The sequence below is a fragment of the Manis pentadactyla genome, chromosome 11 (genome assembly GCF_030020395.1).
Source record: "Manis pentadactyla isolate mManPen7 chromosome 11, mManPen7.hap1, whole genome shotgun sequence".
NCBI lineage: Eukaryota > Metazoa > Chordata > Mammalia > Pholidota > Manidae > Manis > Manis pentadactyla.
Genome location: NC_080029.1, coordinates 114,430,067 through 114,447,933, shown reverse-complemented (window position 1 = coordinate 114,447,933; position 17,867 = coordinate 114,430,067). Strand labels below are relative to the sequence as shown.

The following is a 17,867-nucleotide window of genomic DNA, read 5'->3' as shown; positions in this document are numbered from 1 at the left end:
GAATTAGATATATGAGCATTCTGCACGAAGCCAGCAGAAAGCATCATGGTACCTTGAACAGGGTTGGCCTGAGTGACAGGAGAACAATAGTTTCAGATGGTCAAGTACAATAAAATTACCTTAGGTTTTAAAAATTCCAGTCTTAGGGAAAAACTCTAGTTTCTCTGGACCAGCTTAGGTGTTTCCCAAGACTCCATTAGCTAAACATTTAAACCATTTTCTTAGGGGAACAATTAAACTTACCTTCTTCAGGTAGATTGTTTTACTATTTTTATTCAATGGTGACCTCACTGACAGATGCAGAATCCCCTCCCCCTGCTGACTACAGTCTCTGGGAACTAGAAGTGGGCTTCCCACAGCCAGTGGGGAGAGGAACTAGGAAGGGAGCTCTGTACTCCATGTTGGGTTTCTTCAACCAGTTTTTGAAGAACCCTGGTAGGGTCTCATGGACTTACTTTCAGAGGTCCTTGAGTTTTCTACAAGAATTTTAAAGGTTTATGTTTCAATCCATATTACTTAGTACTCTTAAAACATTTTTAATGGGGTACATTTTGAACCATCTGAATGACCTCTAACTGCATCGTCCTTTGGTGTCAGGGGCCACCCTCTCGGAAGCCCCAAGGACCCCTCGGACTCCTAACCTCTACCCCTCTCCCTTAAACCTCCTCCAGGGCGTCCTCTCTCTATCTGGTGATGTAGGCCAGAAGGCTTGGAGTCATCCTGGCACCCCTCCCCCACCAAACACCACATATCTAAATCCTTTATTAAGGTCTGTAGAGTAAAAATAAATAAATAAATAACAGCTTTATTGGGACATAATTCACATACCATAAAATTCACCCTTTTAAGACATACAATTTATAGAGTGTACAGTCAGAGTTAGGCAACCATCACCACTATCTAATTCTAGAACATTTCCATCATCCCAAAAAGAAATGTATATAACTAAAGATGTAACTAAAGTATATAACTAAAAGAACTGAAAACACATGCACACAAAAATTTGTACACAAATGTTCCTAACACCCCTCCGGTCATTCTCCATTACACAGTCACGCCCCACCCGCACTGACTCCCAGCCTCTGGCAACTACTGATCTACTTTTTGTCTCTTGGATCTGTCTATTCTAGGCATTTCATATAAATAGATTCATACAACACATGCTTTTTCTGTGGCTGGTTTCTTTCACTTAGTATAATATGCTCGAGGTTCACCCATGTTGTAGTATGTATTCGTACTTCACTCCTTTTTATGGCTGAATAATATTTCATTGTATGACTAAGCCGCATTTTGTGTAACTACTGTCAACTGATAGACATTTGGACTGTTTCCATTTTGAGGATTATTGTGAATAGAGCTGTTATGAACGTTTGTGTACAAATTTTTGTGTGCATGTGTTTTCAGTTCTTTTAGTTATATACTTAGAAAGTTCTACAGATTTTTACCTACTAAACAGCTCTTGGAAATGTCTATTTATCTCCATCTCTAATCTGAACTAAAGCAATAGTCTCCTTTTCTCCACGCCTCTTCTCCCCAGCCCAGCAATCTTTTCAAAAGAGCAAAGTGATCACATTATCCCACCCTGCTTAAAACTCTGCACTGACACCTCTGAGGCCACGAGGACTACCATCCAACCCAGGGCCTTCCTGGGTTCCTTGGGTGTGCCACAAGGCCGTGCACAGCAGTCTCCTCTCCTAGAAAGAGGTTCTTTCTTTGCCTGGTTTATTCCTACTCATCCCTTAGAGCTCAGCATCGGAACCTCCCTCAGGAAAGTTATTCCTCGCCGCGCCGACTAGTTTGGGCTCTCCTGGAGCCCAGCACCTGTTCCCTCCGTGCGCCAACCACACTGGTAATTTCCCTCTGTTTGTGTGATGATCTGATGACTGCCTGGCTCCCCAAGTCAGTGTCCTCTTTTGTTCACCACTGTACCCTCAATGTCAGTGCAGCTTCCGGCACACAGAGTCTCTCAATAAGTATCTGTTGAATAAACAGATGAATACCTGAATATGTGAACGAATGTGGTAGACAAGACAGCCTTAAAGCATTATCTAATGACCTCTCATTAAGTAAGCATTTGAGGGTTGTTAGACGGCAGAATGTGTGATTATCCTGAACAATCAACAACTTGACATGTTTTCACAATGTTTTGTATAATATACTTATGAGAATAGGCACTTTCTGCACGGATATTATTGAGATCAAAATACAAAATCATGTTAAATACAGATCCAGCTTAGAGGCTATATCTTTCTATTGTTAAACCCAACTCTGTTGATTTCATTCCAGTCAAACAACATCATCTGTCACATTAAATTAATGTTCATTTGCAGTTCTCTTATTCTGTAGCTTTGTTTATTTAATTTAAAGGTCAGATTTGGGTTTAGGGTTATATTAAGCACTTAAACATGAGGACTTTAGTTCAAACACATTTAAGTAACAATAAAAAAAATTAAAAATAACCCTAGGTGCCCACGAGAATTTTTTCTTTTAGAAACAAAGTCAATAACATTACTCATATTGAGTAACACTAGTATATTGGACGGAGAGTTAGATTGTGTTGACCTCTCAGATCCTTTCCAATTATAATATTCTATGATTCCAATCTGATGTTATATCCTGAGAAACTAAGGCACCAAACTACTGAACTTTGAGCTATGCAGAAAGAATTCAGGAAGAGGTCAAAAGGAGAAAACAAGGCATCCTTACACCAGACACTACAGCAGACGAGGTATTTTTAACTGACAAAGCTTTCCTAAGCAATAATGTTCCTAAAAGCTTATCAACCAGAGTGAATTATTTACTAGCATTTCAAAAATCTCCAAGGAAGAGCTGAAAAACAAACTGTTTTCAACATTAACTGAAGCAAAATACCAGAGAGCCTCTGCTAGGCCACATTTGGTTCAATATAAAAAGTCAAATTACTTACACTTAACACTTATGAAGGCCAAATTAATAAAGCAATCCCCTGGATCTTCTATATTCAATGGCTAGCATCAATTCTACATTTAGCTTTTAACATATGACACTCTCTAGAGCCTCGGTCATTTTGGTCATTTAGCTGGTTGCTGAACAGGTAAACAAAGCCCCGAGCCCCAAACTTGCTGATTCCTTTCCCTGCCTCTTCCTCCTCCTCACCAGTCACGCTTATCATCCCTGCTTTAAGACCAGCCTCAAATCTACTTCCTTGACAGGGTTTTCTCATCTAATTCTCATATTCCGAATTTACTTCTCACTTTGCATAATCCACATTAAGTTATCCTGCATGTGTCTAAGGTGTGTCGTAATTGCCTTTTTGCTTTTTGTATCTAACCCCAACAAGACAACAGGTTTGTGGAGAGAGGGACTAAGACTTATTTCTGTGCTCCAGGAGGCCTGGGACTAGCTCAAAATTGCTTACCTAATGGGAAGACCAGGGTGTTTTCATATAAGTCTACTCCACAACTTCTTATCTTTTGTTTTCACATGTGGTATATTCAGAGATATGGTAAAGCAGCAGAAAACCAATCTTTTTTCATCAAGTTAACTACTTTTGAAATGTTCAAGAGAGAAGACATTTAAATTCCGATTCTTTGCTTTTGAATGTCCTAGGAATTGGTTTTTAAAACATCCTTAATATTAAAAATATTTTAGAAAACAGAAGTTGAAAAGGCTCCGCAGTGTGTCAGCAATCCAAATGATAACAACAAATTGATTTTAGTAGCAGAAATTGAAATACGACACCTGGAGCAGCTTTTAAACCTGGATATATATAAACATCTATATCTTTGTGTCTGCACCAAACCAACTTCAAGCTCATTTAAAAATATTCTATCTGAAAAATCTGCACGCAGTCTAGTTAATGCATTTTTTTAACTGAGCATATAATAAGGACAACTTATCATTTTCATATATAAATAAACATACTTCATCTTTTACTACCATGGTCTGAAGAAACCACAACATTTAAAAAAGAATAAATACATAGTTTCTGCTCTTTAAGTAACCTAGGGTGTTAAGACATTGGATATACAATTCAAGTATGCTGTTTTCATACAGTCTTCACGTTCAAATCACAAATCTTTTCCCAATGTTAAAGGAAGCAAAACCATTTTTTTAGAGTATTTGTTTGAAAGGTGAACAACTGTTCTCCATTTAGGTACCAGGCAAGCATTTTAAGGCAAATACAATTACTACGCCTGGTACTTATAGTAGTAATCTAAAATTAAAACAAGTTATTTCTGGTGTCATTGAATAAATCACTACAGGTACAATTTGCATCTACAATAAAGGAGCCTAAAATTTAAAGTACTCTAAAGATAAAAAAAAAATAGAAGCTTCTGAAACAATAGATCTAAAAAATATATGCAAACCAAAAGCCAAGAATCTTGAAGACCCACATACTGGCGACACTGCAGTTCACTGATCTACAGTCAGATCTTTTCGCCAGGGGTTGAAGCAGAAATATAAAATAATGTTACTGCATTCCTCACTGACAAAGAGAATACCAAATTAGTTCAAAAGTCTTCTGACAAAATAATGAATTCCTCCTCTTCCCCTCCAACAAAGGGACCTTTTCTAAAGGGGAACAGAAATCTACGCCATAAATAAATATATAATGCAAAACAGATACCTCCGGCCTCTTTGATGCTGCACAGTTTGACAAGCCGTTTGCATGAAAATAATTCCCTTCAATTCAGGAAACTCAAGGATCTCAAGGTAATCCTGAACAACTTTCCAATCCGGGATCATGTAATGAGTCACATCACTAGACAAGAGTTTCCCATCTGAAGCATAATTCAAAAGGTAAGAGACTTAACAACATTTTCAAACCCTGTTTATTACTACTTCAATGTCATGGTGTGCAAAATAACTTCCAATCTTCACTACACCAGGAAGTTTTTAAAAGACAAAACAAATCTCCTTTGGTAGAGGTCCAAAGTTCAGGTAAATTCAGCATCTTCATTTTTCTGAAGCAGTGATAAATAAAAGCTCAGTGTGGTTTATGGTGTTGCCAGTGGTGCAAAAAATGACTGTTTTTAAAAAACAAGCAAGCTAATCTTCAGCACAACCTGCACATTGGTTAACGCATTGACAAACATTCAAAAGGGGCACCCCAAATATACACGCTAACCACTTGTTTATGCCCAGCAATTTCAAGTCGGGGCTGTCTCAAGCTTGCGAGAACATGCTCAGTAGTCTCTAAGGGCCAGAAACACTGAATTGACCGAGAAAAATGCTCTGTGCAAGCAAGGTCCCCACCCTGCCCATACCACAGGGAGCTCGTTAGCCAAGCTGTCACTGCAATATTCACCTTAACCGTACACTGAGGCTTCCAAATTTTCTTTAAAAAAAAGAAACGCTCCTCTCCCACCAGAGGGAAAAGAACCAGTAACCTTTCTTGTTAGATCAGCTACCCTTGCAGCCTAGAAACCAGGTCAGGGAAAGTGACGTACAGGAGTCCCAAACCCAATTTCCCCACGACCTTCCTCCACTATGAGGAATTCACAAACTCACAGGTTCTACAGTGAAGAGGGCTCTTCACTGGATGAATGCCTGAGAGAGGCATCTGCACCGGCAGTTCAATAAATTTGTGGGGAACCAAGAAATGTACGATAAGCGGCAGCAAGAGCTCTCGGTGAAGAGCCAGCAGCTCAGGACCGTCCCATTTCCCCAGCACACGGCCCTGCGGGGGCAGCAAGAGGCAGGTTCCTGCGCCCACAGGCCCCTCTGAAGGCCCCGATCACCGGGCCTCCGGGCTGTGGGCGCCGGTCCCTCGGCCCTTCCGTGTTACAGAGCGAGCAGCGGGTGGAGCTGCCCGGAGGCGGCGGAGCAGGGCGTGTGCGGTTCTGAGGCCGCCGGCCTCCCGTTCCGCAGCCGCGGCCGCGCGGGCCCCGAAGCCCTGGGGCGGTGGAGGCCCGGGGGCCTAGGACTCGGCGCCGCCGCGGCCTCGCGCTCCGCCTCCGGGCAGCGCCCTTCCGCCTCCGGGCGGACGCTCGACCCGACCCCGCCGTCCCGGCCCCCCGTGTGGCCGCCTCACCACCCTCGCTCCCGCCCGGCCCCCGACCGTTGCGACAGGCGGCGGGCTGCGGGCAGAGCGGGCTGTTGCAGGGCACGCTGGGCCGCAGGTAATGCTCCCGCACGATCCGCAGCGTCCGGCCGCGGAAGGTCCTCAGGAGCAGCACTTTCTCCCGCTTCTGCAGCATGGCGGGAGCGCCCGGCCCGGCAGGGCTCCGCTTCCCGCGAGGCCGGCCCGACCGAGCGGCGGGAGCGGCGCGGCGCCGGCGGAGGCGAGGCCGAGGCTCGGGGCCCGCCCCCTGGCCGGGCAGGCCTGGCCCACGCGGGGCCCCCGGCCGGCCGAGGCTCGGGGGGCACCGAAGGCGCAGTGGGGGCCCCGTCCGGGTGTTGGGAGCAGGAGGCCCGCGGGATGGGTGCAAAAGCCGGGCAGGCAGGCTCCCCGCAATCCCGCCTCAGTTTCCCACCTCCTCACGACTGCCTGGGGGCGGGGCGAAGTGGAAAGCACCCGAAAGACTTCAGGGAGATAACGATAATATATGGGAACTGGGAAGAAAGATTGGGTGCAGCTGTAAGGGATTATTATACTTTGTTTTCTATCCCCACTTTGTTTCCGGTCCGTAAGGTAATGGAGCTGCCATGTACATACGGGTGATTATCAGCGTCTTCTGTTCCTAACTCTTGCTGTCCCCGAAAGAGCCAAAAGATTTAGCAAACAAGCCAGCAACCCTGCCAGTCCAACATTTTTTGCCCTTAAAGAAGTTGTATTTCTTTTTAATTCGTGTGTTTTTAATCCATATAAAATTCAAACAGTGCAGGCAGAATGAAAACCAATCCATTCCCCTGAGGTAGACACTATCTATCAAACCCAAACTTTATAGCGTTTGCAGCCTCTGGCAAAGCAGTTATCTAAACTTGATGCAACCTCAAATACAGGCTCTTCTGAAACCACACATTCTTGTTAGACTAGAAGCCGCTTGTTAATCCGGGGAGGGGAAATCCTGGGCAAAATGCCTTTGAAACCGAAATCAGTCAAAGAGAGAAATGAAGTTTAAAACCCGTTTATTGTTTACAAGGAGTCATCCAGCGTCTCTCCCTCTCCTGCTGCAGCAGAAGAGAGCGAGTACTACCAACCTCTCAGGTCCAGGTGCGCCCTTGCTGGCCCTTGTAATTACCCATTGATATGGAGAGGGACTTCTCTCCACCTCTGGGAAATGCCTGTTGATACGGAGGTGCCCTAAAGCCAGGCGAGAGATTCTGGAAATACTGCAATTTACCCACACCACTCTTCTAACCATCCAACAAAGACTTTTGAGCTGTACCAGAAGCTCTACATACAAGTGCCACTTAATTTCCACAACAAGCCCATGGTTTGGGGCCTTATTCCCATTTTACAGACATGAAACAGGATTAGGGAGGTTGTAGTCGAGGTTACCCAGTTATTAAGTGGTCAAGTCAGAATCTGGCTGAACCCAAAGCAGGCTCTTAACTAATTACTGTGCTATTCACAGGTAAATAAAAACATAGCTCTTATATCTAAGGAATTTAGCATGTACTTGAGCAGCTCAACCAGCTGGCTGGGAACCTTAGAGGTTCCTACTGTTAAAAATTAAAATTGAACCAAGTAAATTTCAGTATCAAATTGGCTTTCTTCAGTGATTCAGGCAGCATCCTATCTAGCAAATGGAAAAGAGCTCCAAGGAGCTGTACAAATGGAAAGCGTTTGGCGGCTTTTTCTAAGAAAGTTTCTAACAGAGAGTAGATTGTTTCAGGCAAAGTTACCTTCCTTTTAGTGGGGGTCCTCACTAGTACAGATTACCTCATGAGTGCTAATCAGGTAATTCCAGATTAACTGGCTAAAGGTCATAGGTCTGGGAGGGGCTGAAACTGCAATTAAGTCTTCATTTGCTGTTGTTGGGGCAAGTGACTCCATTTTGTGCCTATTAATTCCTTTCTTTTAGTTTAACATAATGCTGAAATGAGCAGAACTAGGGTGTCCTTTGAATCACTTATTTTACTTCAGGGGAACATATTAAAAAGAGTCATGGTCTCTCACTCACCGATGAGTATTTTTATGTCAACTTGTCTGCAGTGCGGGCAATGTGAGTGAGAACCCAGATGGAATTGCTTAAGTTAGGAAACCATTACAGTGCTGGTCCGCAGGCGAGAGCACTAAGAGGGCCCGTAAGGCAAAGAACCAACAGCGGAGGAGACCCTCCCTAATTCAGGAGGTCAGTTCTAGAGATCCGGGGGGCAGGCAAGTAGCCAAATTTGTGCCCTGCATAAAAATGCTTCAGGCAGCTGCCCACAATTACCTCCTAAACTCTCCTATTCTCATTTTTTTTTTTTTACTTCTTACTATATGTCCTTAATATCTCTTTTTAGCATTTTGTAACTTTAAATTTTATCTAAGTTGGGACTAATGATCTTCTAAGAAAGAGAATGTGTCTTGAGGCTCTATTAAAAGTTGGTTGTATCAATATTTTTAAAATATTTTTTTATTAAGGTATGATTGGTTTATGAAAGGTTTCACATGAAAAACCAATGTGGTTACTACATTTACCCATATTATCAAGTCCCCACCCATACTCCAAGGCAGTCACTGTCCATCAATGCAGCAAGATGCCACAGATCCACTATGTGCCTTCTCTGTGCTACACTGTTCTCCCTGTGATCCCCCACACCATGTGTACTAAACATAATACCCCTCAGTCCCCTTCTCCCTCCCTCCCTACCCGGCCTCCCACACCCCTCCCCTTTGGTAACCATTAGTTCATTCTTGGAGTGTCTGAGTCTGCTGCCATTTTGTTCCTTCAGTTTTGCTTCATTGTTATACTCCACAAATGAGGGAAATCATTTGGCGCTTGTCTTTCTCTGCCTGGCTTATTTCACTGAGCATAATGTCCTCTAGCTCCATCCATGTTGTTGCAAATGGTAGGATTTGTTTCTTTCTTATGGCTGAATAGTATTCCACTGTGTATATGTACCACATCTTCTTTATCCATTCATTTACTGATGGACACTCAGGTTGCTTCCATATCTTGGCTATGTAAAAAGTGGTGCAATAAACATAGGGGTGCATATGTCTTCTTGAATCTGAGAAGTTGTATTCTTTGGGTAAATTCCAAGGAGTGGGATTCCTAGGTCAAATGGTATTTCTATTTTTAGCTTTTTGAGGAACCTCCATATTGCTTTCCACAATGGTTGAACTAATTTACATTCCCACCAGCAGCGTAGGAGGGTTCCCCTTTCTCCGCATCCTCGCCAGCATTTGTTGTTCTTAGTCTTTTCAATGTTGGCCATCCTTACTGGCATGAGGTGATATCTCATTGTGGTTTTAATTTGCATTTCCCTGATGATCAGTGATGTGGAGCATCTTTTCATGTGTCTTTGGAGAACTATCTTTTCATATCCTCTGCCCATTTTTTTACTGGGTTATTTGCTTTTTGGGTGTTGAGGTGTGTAAGTTCTTTATATATTTTGGGTGTTAACCCCTTGTTGGATATGTCATTTACAAATATATTCTCCCATACTGTAGGATGCCTTTTTGTTCTGTTGAAGGTGTCCTTTGCCATACAGAAACTTTTTAGTTTGATGTAGTCCCATGAGTTTATTTTTGCTTTTGTTTCCCTTTCTCGAGGAGATGCGTTCAGGAAGAAGTTGCTCATGCTTATATTCAGGAGATGTTTGCCTGTGTTGTCTTCAAAGAATTTTATGGTTTCATGACTTACATTCAAGTCTTTAATCCATTTTGGGTGGTTGTATCAGTATTTAAAATTATCCAGTGCCCACCAAGCATTGCTTGCATTGAGGCAATAATGTACAAATTATGTTCTGAAATGTACAAGCCCTTATGTCCTTGGAATGGATTATCTAAAATGGACAAGAAAGCCTTTTTGTTGGTTTGTTCATAGACCATCTGTAAGTCCGGGGAGAGGAAATCCCGGGGCAGAATACCTCTAAAAACCGAAATCACTCAAAGGGAGAAATAAAGTTTAAAACCCGTTTATTGCTTACAAAATACAGTCCAGCACCGTCTCTTTCCCCTGCTCTGGAAGGAAGCAAAACTGGCCCTCCCCTCACCTCTCAGGTACAGATAAGCCCTCCTTGCCCAGGTAATTACCCATTGATATGGAGATGAACTTCCCTCACCCCTGAGGAATGATGCAATTGCACTAAAGCCATACTTCTTTCCACCTCTGATTGCCTATTGATATGCAGATATACTAAAGCCAGCTTGAGATATTCTGGAAATGCTACAGTTTTACCCATACTGTCTGATGCCTTCCGTCTGACAGAATAAATTAGGTCATGCTGCAGTAATATACATCACAAATCCTAGGACTTAACAATAACAAGATGTTACATGGGTGCCTGGAGACCTCTACTTGGTGTTTTCTCCAGGACCCAGGAGGATGGAGCCCATCCTTTCTGGAATACTGTTTGTTGTTCATTGGCAGAGGGAAAAGAGCCTTCTAGACAGCCCTATGCCAGAAATGAAAAGCTAAGTGCAGAAGTTACACATGTCACTTCTGCCTCTTCTCCAGAACAAGTCACATGACCCCATAACCCAGCAATTGGGGAGGGGGCATAAGATGATAGAGGTTGGGACATAGGAGGGTGGGGAGGTAGGAAGGACATTCCTACCTTGTGGCCTTAAGGCAGAGCACTGAAACCTCTTGATAAGCAACATTAGTGGCTCTGGTAAGGGCCCCCAACTCAAACCCTTTGCCCTAAGTCAGTCTTAACCCTTGTGCTTGTGACTGCTGCAGCTCAGCCCACTGTGTCTCTGCAGGGGCATTGTACTGCGTACCTCTTTTTACATCCTTACCCCCTTCCCCAATAGCCAAAGAGCCAAGTGTGGGTAAAATTGTAATACTTCCTGAATATTTCACCTGGCTTTAGTACATCTGCATATCAACAGGCGCTCAAGGGTGAAGAGAAGTTTGGCTTTAGTGCATTTGCATCATTCCTCAGGGGTGGAGAGAAGTTTATCTCCATATCAGTGGGTAATTACCTGGGCAAGGAGGGCTTATCTGTACCTGAAAGGTGAGGAGGAGAACCAGTTTTGCTTCTGCTGGAGCAGGAAAGAGAGAAGGCCCCGGACTGCAGTTTGTAAGCAATAAACGGGTCTTAAACTTTATTTCTCCCTTTGATTGGTTTTGATTTTTAGAGGTATTTTGCCCCAGGATTTCCTCTCCCTGGACTTACATCTGGCAGTAGTTGACAGGATTCCTCTGAACCTGAAATTTGTTATAAAGGGTGCAACCTTTGGGAGGGCTGTCCCTAGAAATGATGGGGAGAGGGGCACTTGCGCCGAGGGACATGTGTCTACACTCGTGTGGTCGTGGAGCCACCACCACTGCTGCTGGCCGTGCCGACCCCAGCCCGTGGCCCAAGCTTAAGGCTACTGCTTCTGCCACTGCTGCTGCTCCTGCTGCCAGCCAACACCTGGTCACAACTATGGAAAGGAGCAGAGGTCCAAGTCACCTTGATAGAGAAGCAACTGGCTGCTGTGTACCATGCCTTGCTGGCTACGGAGCCCATTGCCGGAAAAGCTCTGACCAAGGTAATAACCACCTATGCCATTGCGGGGTGGGTGTGAGACTGGACCCAAAGGCCATAGAGTGGCATGGCACAGACACCTACCATATGTCATGTGACTAGCCATTTGCCTTTGGCATCCCCAGGGAATAACAAAGCAGACTCATTGGCCCAGGTGCGCTGGCTAGAAGGAAAGCCTGCCTCTGATGTGGCTGAATGGCTACATCAGCGTTTGTTGCACGTGGGGCAAAAGACAATGTGGGCTCTAGCCAGTGGGTGGGGCTTGCCATTGACCTTTGAAGAAGTCAGTCGAGCCAGGAAGGAGTGCCCTGCATGTTGTGCAGATCAGCAAACCACCAAGAGAGGCCTAGAGTGTTTCTTTGCAGCCTGTGGCTGGTCACTGGTGATTGAGAGCCATCAAGGCACCCACTTTATTGGACACGCATTGCAAGGATGGGTGCAGCAATTAGGAATAGAATGGACGTGGCCCTGGACATTTCAACACATGGACCCGCAATGGCTGGCTCTTCTGGCACCTTGGGGAAAAGGCCCGGAAGCTGGCCTCCTGTGTGTTTTGGAAATAACAGCAAAGTGGCCCCCCAAAATCATGGTTATTTGCTTCTACAGTCCTTGTGTCCTGGATACGCCCCCTGGCTGCAGCTGCCTCATGGTGGATGGAATGGACGAGCTTTGGACTTAATCTACATGGGACTTTGAACCTAGCTGAATCCTCTAGCTTGAGAATTATCATGATTGTGTTGTTGTCAAGAAAAAAATGCTTAAAGAGCGGCTTGACTTTGTCTAATGTTCAGTAAAAGTTTTGTGAGTAATCTAACATGGTTGTTAGGTATGAGTAAACAAGTGTAGAAACATATTTTGTGCTTAGTAAGAGATTGTGCTATAAAGTACAGTTACTTAATCTGCATAAACTGCATCCTCTGGCTTGAGGATTATCATGATTTTTTTTATTAGTTTTATTTTGGTATAATTAATCTACAATTACATGAAGGACATTATGTTTACTAGGCTTCCCCCTTCACCAAGTCCCCCCCACATACCCGTTCACAGTCGAGGATTATCATGATTTTATTGCTGTTGCTATTGTATGTCATTAGTTTGGTCGGAAGAGGGGAAACGAGTAAATTGTAAGGCGAGATTTCTGGAGGGGTGGCCTGTGGGTAAAATTGTAATATTTCCAGAATATCTCACCTGGCTTTAGTACATCTGCATATGCTCAAGGGTGGAGAGAAGTATGGCTTTAGGGCATTTGCATCATTCCTCAGGGGTGGATAGAAGTTCATCTCCATATCAATGGAAAATTACCGGGGCAAGGAGGGCTTAACTGTACCTGAGAGGTGAGAAGGGCCAGTTTTGCTTCTGCTGGAGTAGGAAAGAGAGAAGGCCCTGGACCACAGTTTGTAAGCAATAAATGGGTTTTAAACTTTATTTCTCCCTTTGAGTGATTTTGGTTTTTAGAGGTATTTTGCCCCAGGATTTCCTTTCCCTGGACTTAGACCAAGCATACATCACTACATCATCTTTAATGTTTATCGTAATCCTTCAAGATAAATATGTGATATGTGGCAGAGACTGGCTCTCTGTTTACCTAATCCATGTCCTCTTTTTCTCTGGGCCCACAGTTGAACCACACTAACCAGTATCCCTTGCACATAGATAGGTATGGCCACAGAATATACTGAAGCTCGGTTTCCCTGGTGCATGACTGCAGTCTTCTTTAGGCTGAGCACCAGTGTACTTACACTGCAGGAGTTTGCAGCTTTTGCTTGCCTTTTGCATATGTGCTCTGGGAGTGCAGACATCAGCAACCACTGGATTATAATCAAAATCTCCAGGCTTGACACATAAAAATCTCCCATGAATGCTCCTCTTTCTTGTTCCATGAGCTGGATACCAAAGCCTAGGGGATCTTGGATGCAAGTTTTGAAGAAAGCAGACCCCTTCCTCCATCTACTTGGGTCCCAGAAGGATTGTGTGCAGAGCAGAGTCCTACCTCCCCAACCCAGCAGCATCCATAGGGAACTCTTGTAAGGGAGAAATAAACTTTTGTTATAGCAGCTAGTGTTACAGTAACATACACCCCCACTTTACAAAGAGTTGCCTATTTATTTAAAACCCCAGATACTAAATGCATGATGAATCCGCTCAAGGATTCTATAGCAGTTCTAAACTCTACAGTCCCCTAGGAGGTGAGAGGGCAGCAGTGGTCTTTGGTGCTCTGGTTTGGTCTGGCCTAAGGTGCCCCATAGTATTACCACACTGGGAAGTATGCTTGGATGCTTGCTTTGCTTTTTAGGTTCCCCTTTCCTTGTCCATCCAAGTGCAGATGGACAGCCTGGTGCCAGAGAGCAGAATGCTGACAGCTTTCAGTACTCTACTGCTGATGAAAATCTGACTGTGGCTCGGTTTCCCTGGTGCATGACCGCAGTCTTCTTCAGGCTCAGCACCAGTGTACTTACACTGCAGGAGTTTGCAGCTTTTGCATGCCTTTTGCAGATGTGCTCTGGGAGTGCAGACATCAGCAACCACTGGATTATAATCAAAAGGTCTCAGCAAAGGGTCAGCCTAGAGAGGGTGGGGCATCTTTACAAAGGGCCAAGAGAACAGGGAGGTTAAATGTATAAAAGTAATTCTGGAAGGTGAGCTCCGAGGGCTAGAGTGGATTACTGAAGCAGGCTTTGAAATATTCTGTCTGTATTTATTTATTTAAAATTACAACATGCTTATTGCAACACATTTCAACCATACTGAGGTATGCCAAGTAAAAACGTTCCACATGCATCCAAAGTCTACCCCCAAGTGATTTCCCATTGTTGATAGTTGGTATTCATTCCAGAAGTCTTGAAATGTGACCCAAAGTTTGCAGTTTTTTGAAATTTGTCCATCTATGCAGTATCAGCTAATTACAGTTAATGTTTATTTCATTATTTTATTAGGTGACAGGCACTGCTCTAAACATTTTTTGTGTGTTTTCTCACTTAATCCTCAAAACAATGCCTTAACTGTGATACTGTTACCACTGCCTTTTACAGGTGAGGAAACTGAAATATGGAAGGATTAATTGTCTCAGGTCACACACTCATTGTATGGCAAAGCCAGACTTGGAACCCAAGCAGTTTGGCTATAGAGCTCATGCAGTAATGACTCAGCCATGCCACCTTACAGCTAGTAACAGCAAGAGTTACAGAATGGGGTACATTCTATATAGTGAACCATGGATGAACCCAGTTATTTTAGGTTTAGGGAATTGAAAACAGTGACATTCAAATATTGACCCTGCTACTTCCTTACCTTCTGTGCGCCTTAGTGATTTTAACTGTAAAATACAGCCAGCAGGACAGATGGTACTAGGTATTGATATTGAGTCGATGATTCTAAAGGGTCATGTAAGTGTCTGAAATTATCCCATTTATCTGAAGAATCAGCTTACTTTAATTTGTGCTCCATCTCAGAAGAGTCATTGGAGTACGAACGGCTGCTGAGATTACTCTGCTACTTGTATTAAGGATAATTTAATTTCCTATAGGTTAAAGGCTATTAATCCTTGATTTTCACTTTTCCCAGCAGACACAATCGCTCCCTTTTGGCTTTCAAAACACCCTGTGAATCCCCATAATCCACTTTGCGGTGATTACTCTAAAGTGCTTTGCTTAACTCTTTATAATTTTTTAAAGAGAAAATTATTTTGTGCTTAACAATGTGTATCTCAGCAAGATTTTTATTGTATTGTTAACCTACTGACAATTTTGTCCTTTTACCACTAAGGGACGCTGTTACATTGATTTTTTTTTTTTTTTTTTTTCTGGAGGCGGGGATGGGGGTGGGTGGTGGGTGTATGCGTCAGATAAAGTCCCTCAGGACTGGTATCTGAGTATTTCAAACTTGGCCTTTCACACACTACCATTAAAATGCATCCAATTATTTGAGACAAAAAAAAAAAACCCAAACAGAAAACCTTAGTATTAAACAATACTTTATCTAAGAAGCAAAAAGGTCCAGATGCTTCAAAATTAATTAGAAACTAAGCTTCATTGATTAATACCGAGAAGAAACAGAAAATCTTTTATGTCTTTAAGCAGACGAAAAGAAAATTCGGTTATATGGATAGCCATTTGTAATTTTAAAAATGGAAACATGACTGACTATTTGTCATTTAATTTTTTTGTATTGATGTTATTTGATAAATTTAAATTTTCATCCATCTTGTAGGCTTATTATTACCAGTGGAATACCAGTCAGAGTATGTAGTTATTTCATTGGTTAAATGTATTACAAGGAGCTTTCTTGTTTATTTTACTTTTTTGTTACTGCATATATTTGAATTTGGGAAAATTAATTCCACTTTATATCTTATAATAATGGCCTATGAATTCTAAAAGCTCATAATTACAATGGAAAGGTTGTAAAAAAATGGAAAGGAGAATAAAGAGAACTTAACTTCTAGGAAGTCTTCTGGGTTTTGGATAATATAAACAAATTATTAAATTTTTCAATTTAACTTTTATTACTTAATAAAGAAAAGTCATATTAAGCTACATTTTTGTATCTGGTTCTAAAGAAGAAGAATGAGGGCTAAATATTAAAATTACATTTATATTTAACTTTCTGTACATTTCAGGCCAGAGTAAGCATGCTATACTGGCTTATATTAAACTTCTATTTTTGTGTAACAAATGACAACAGACTAGAGATTTAAAACATACTCATTTATTATCTCACAGTGTCTGTAGATCAGAAGTCAGGGCATGGCTGAATCAGATTCTCTGCTCAGGGCCTCCCGAGACTGAAATCAAGGTGTCAGCTAGGCTGATTCCTTTCTGGAGGTGGGGGTCTTTCAGGCCCACATGGTTGTTGGCAGAATTCAGTTCCTTGCTGTTGTAGGGCTGACAGCCTTGTTCTCTTGCTGGCTGTCAGGCTGGCGTTGCTCTAAGCTTCCTTGCCACACGGCCTCTTCCATATGCCCTCACACTTCCAATCTCTGACCAGGAGAACCCAGCCCCTTCAAGGGCTCACTTCATTAGATCAGGCCCACTGAGGATAATCTTTTATTTTAAGGTCAACTGATTTGGGAATGTAATTGCATCTGCAAAATACCTGCACAGCAGCATCTAGGTTAGTGTTTGGATAAGGTGAAGAAGGTATGTGTACATCAGGGCAGGAATTTTGGAGTCCATCTCAGAATCCTGCCTACCTGTCTTAATCAGTTTGGGCTGCTATAACAAAATATCAGACTGGGTGGCTTAGGGACAACAGAAACTTATTTCTTACAGTACTGGAGGCTGAAAGTCTGAGATCATGGTAACAGCCTGGTCGGGTAAGGGCCCTCTTCTGGGATGCAGAATTCATGTATCCTCATATGGCAGAAGAAGGCTCTGGAGCTTATTATAGAGCACTAATTCCATTCATTAGGGCTCCACACTTATGATTTAAATACCTCCCTCAAAGCCCCACCTCTAACACCATCACCTTTGAGGGTTTGAATTTCAACATGTGAGTTTTGGGGTAACACAAACATTCAGAACATCACACTACCATGATGACTTATGATGAATATTTGAACTCAATAAATTATATTTAAAACTATGATATGAAGTACCTGAGAGTAACATAAATGATGTTCTTAAAAAAGGAAAGAGAGAGCTGGTAATCCAGAGGCTATCCAAAAATAAATGAGAGATAGTACTGCCCTGGCTAGTTCAAGCTGAGGAGGAGAATACCCTACAAACCCACATTCTATAAATCTTAAGTAGCACTGATTGACACTGGGCCCAGGATCCACTCAGGAATCACTGCGTAGAGTCCAGCCACTTTTGCTAATGCAGGATCAACTTGGAAGGGCAGTGTGTCTGGCACAGTTTTGTGGGTGAGAACCATCTTCTTTTGTTTTCACTCTTCAGTTCCTACCTAAGAGGAGTGATAGTGTCCCCCAGATTAGGATCCTCTCTCAAAACCCCACTGTGTCAGGTGATAGGAGGCCCTAGCATTTTTTGATGATTTAAATTTTTAATCTGAACTGTCATCGTCATCATAGGCATCCTTTATTGTGTGGCTGGCTGCTGCCCTGGAGAGTGGGAGACTGCTGGTATTTGCTGCCTATCTTCCATGGAGAATTGTGATGGGGTCAGAGCCATGATTAAGGAATCCTCTCTGATTGCACTGTTTGGGTGGAGGAAAGAGGAGGATCTTTCTCTTCATTCGTTTCTATTAAATCTGACATTTTAAGAGATGTCATTAAGAATATTCTCCCAAGAAGAGAAAATACTTAGATCTTTGATATATTTCACAGAAACTATAAGACTCTTGTTGCTTAACAT

At 42.9% G+C, this 17,867-nt stretch overlaps 1 protein-coding gene across 5 annotated transcripts in view; it reads right to left on the bottom strand.

Annotated features, from left to right (window-relative positions):
- Positions 1 to 6,294, bottom strand: part of DIS3L (DIS3 like exosome 3'-5' exoribonuclease) — a 28,793-nt gene extending 22,499 nt beyond the window's left edge. Inside the window, exons 1-2 of one of the 5 annotated variants that reach the window (XM_057488911.1) lie at positions 6,017 to 6,294; positions 4,610 to 4,763 (exon numbers count right to left, since the gene is read on the bottom strand). In XM_057488911.1, the coding sequence (XP_057344894.1) occupies positions 4,610 to 4,763; positions 6,017 to 6,182 (320 nt within the window). In that variant the 5' untranslated portion in view covers positions 6,183 to 6,294. Of the gene's footprint in view, positions 1 to 1,821; positions 2,296 to 4,609; positions 4,764 to 5,493; positions 5,993 to 6,016 lie in introns of those variants that run through there. The other 4 variants (XM_057488907.1, XM_057488908.1, XM_057488909.1 and 1 more) reach the window with 4 other exon arrangements.
- Positions 6,295 to 17,867: the final 11,573 nt, after the last annotated feature.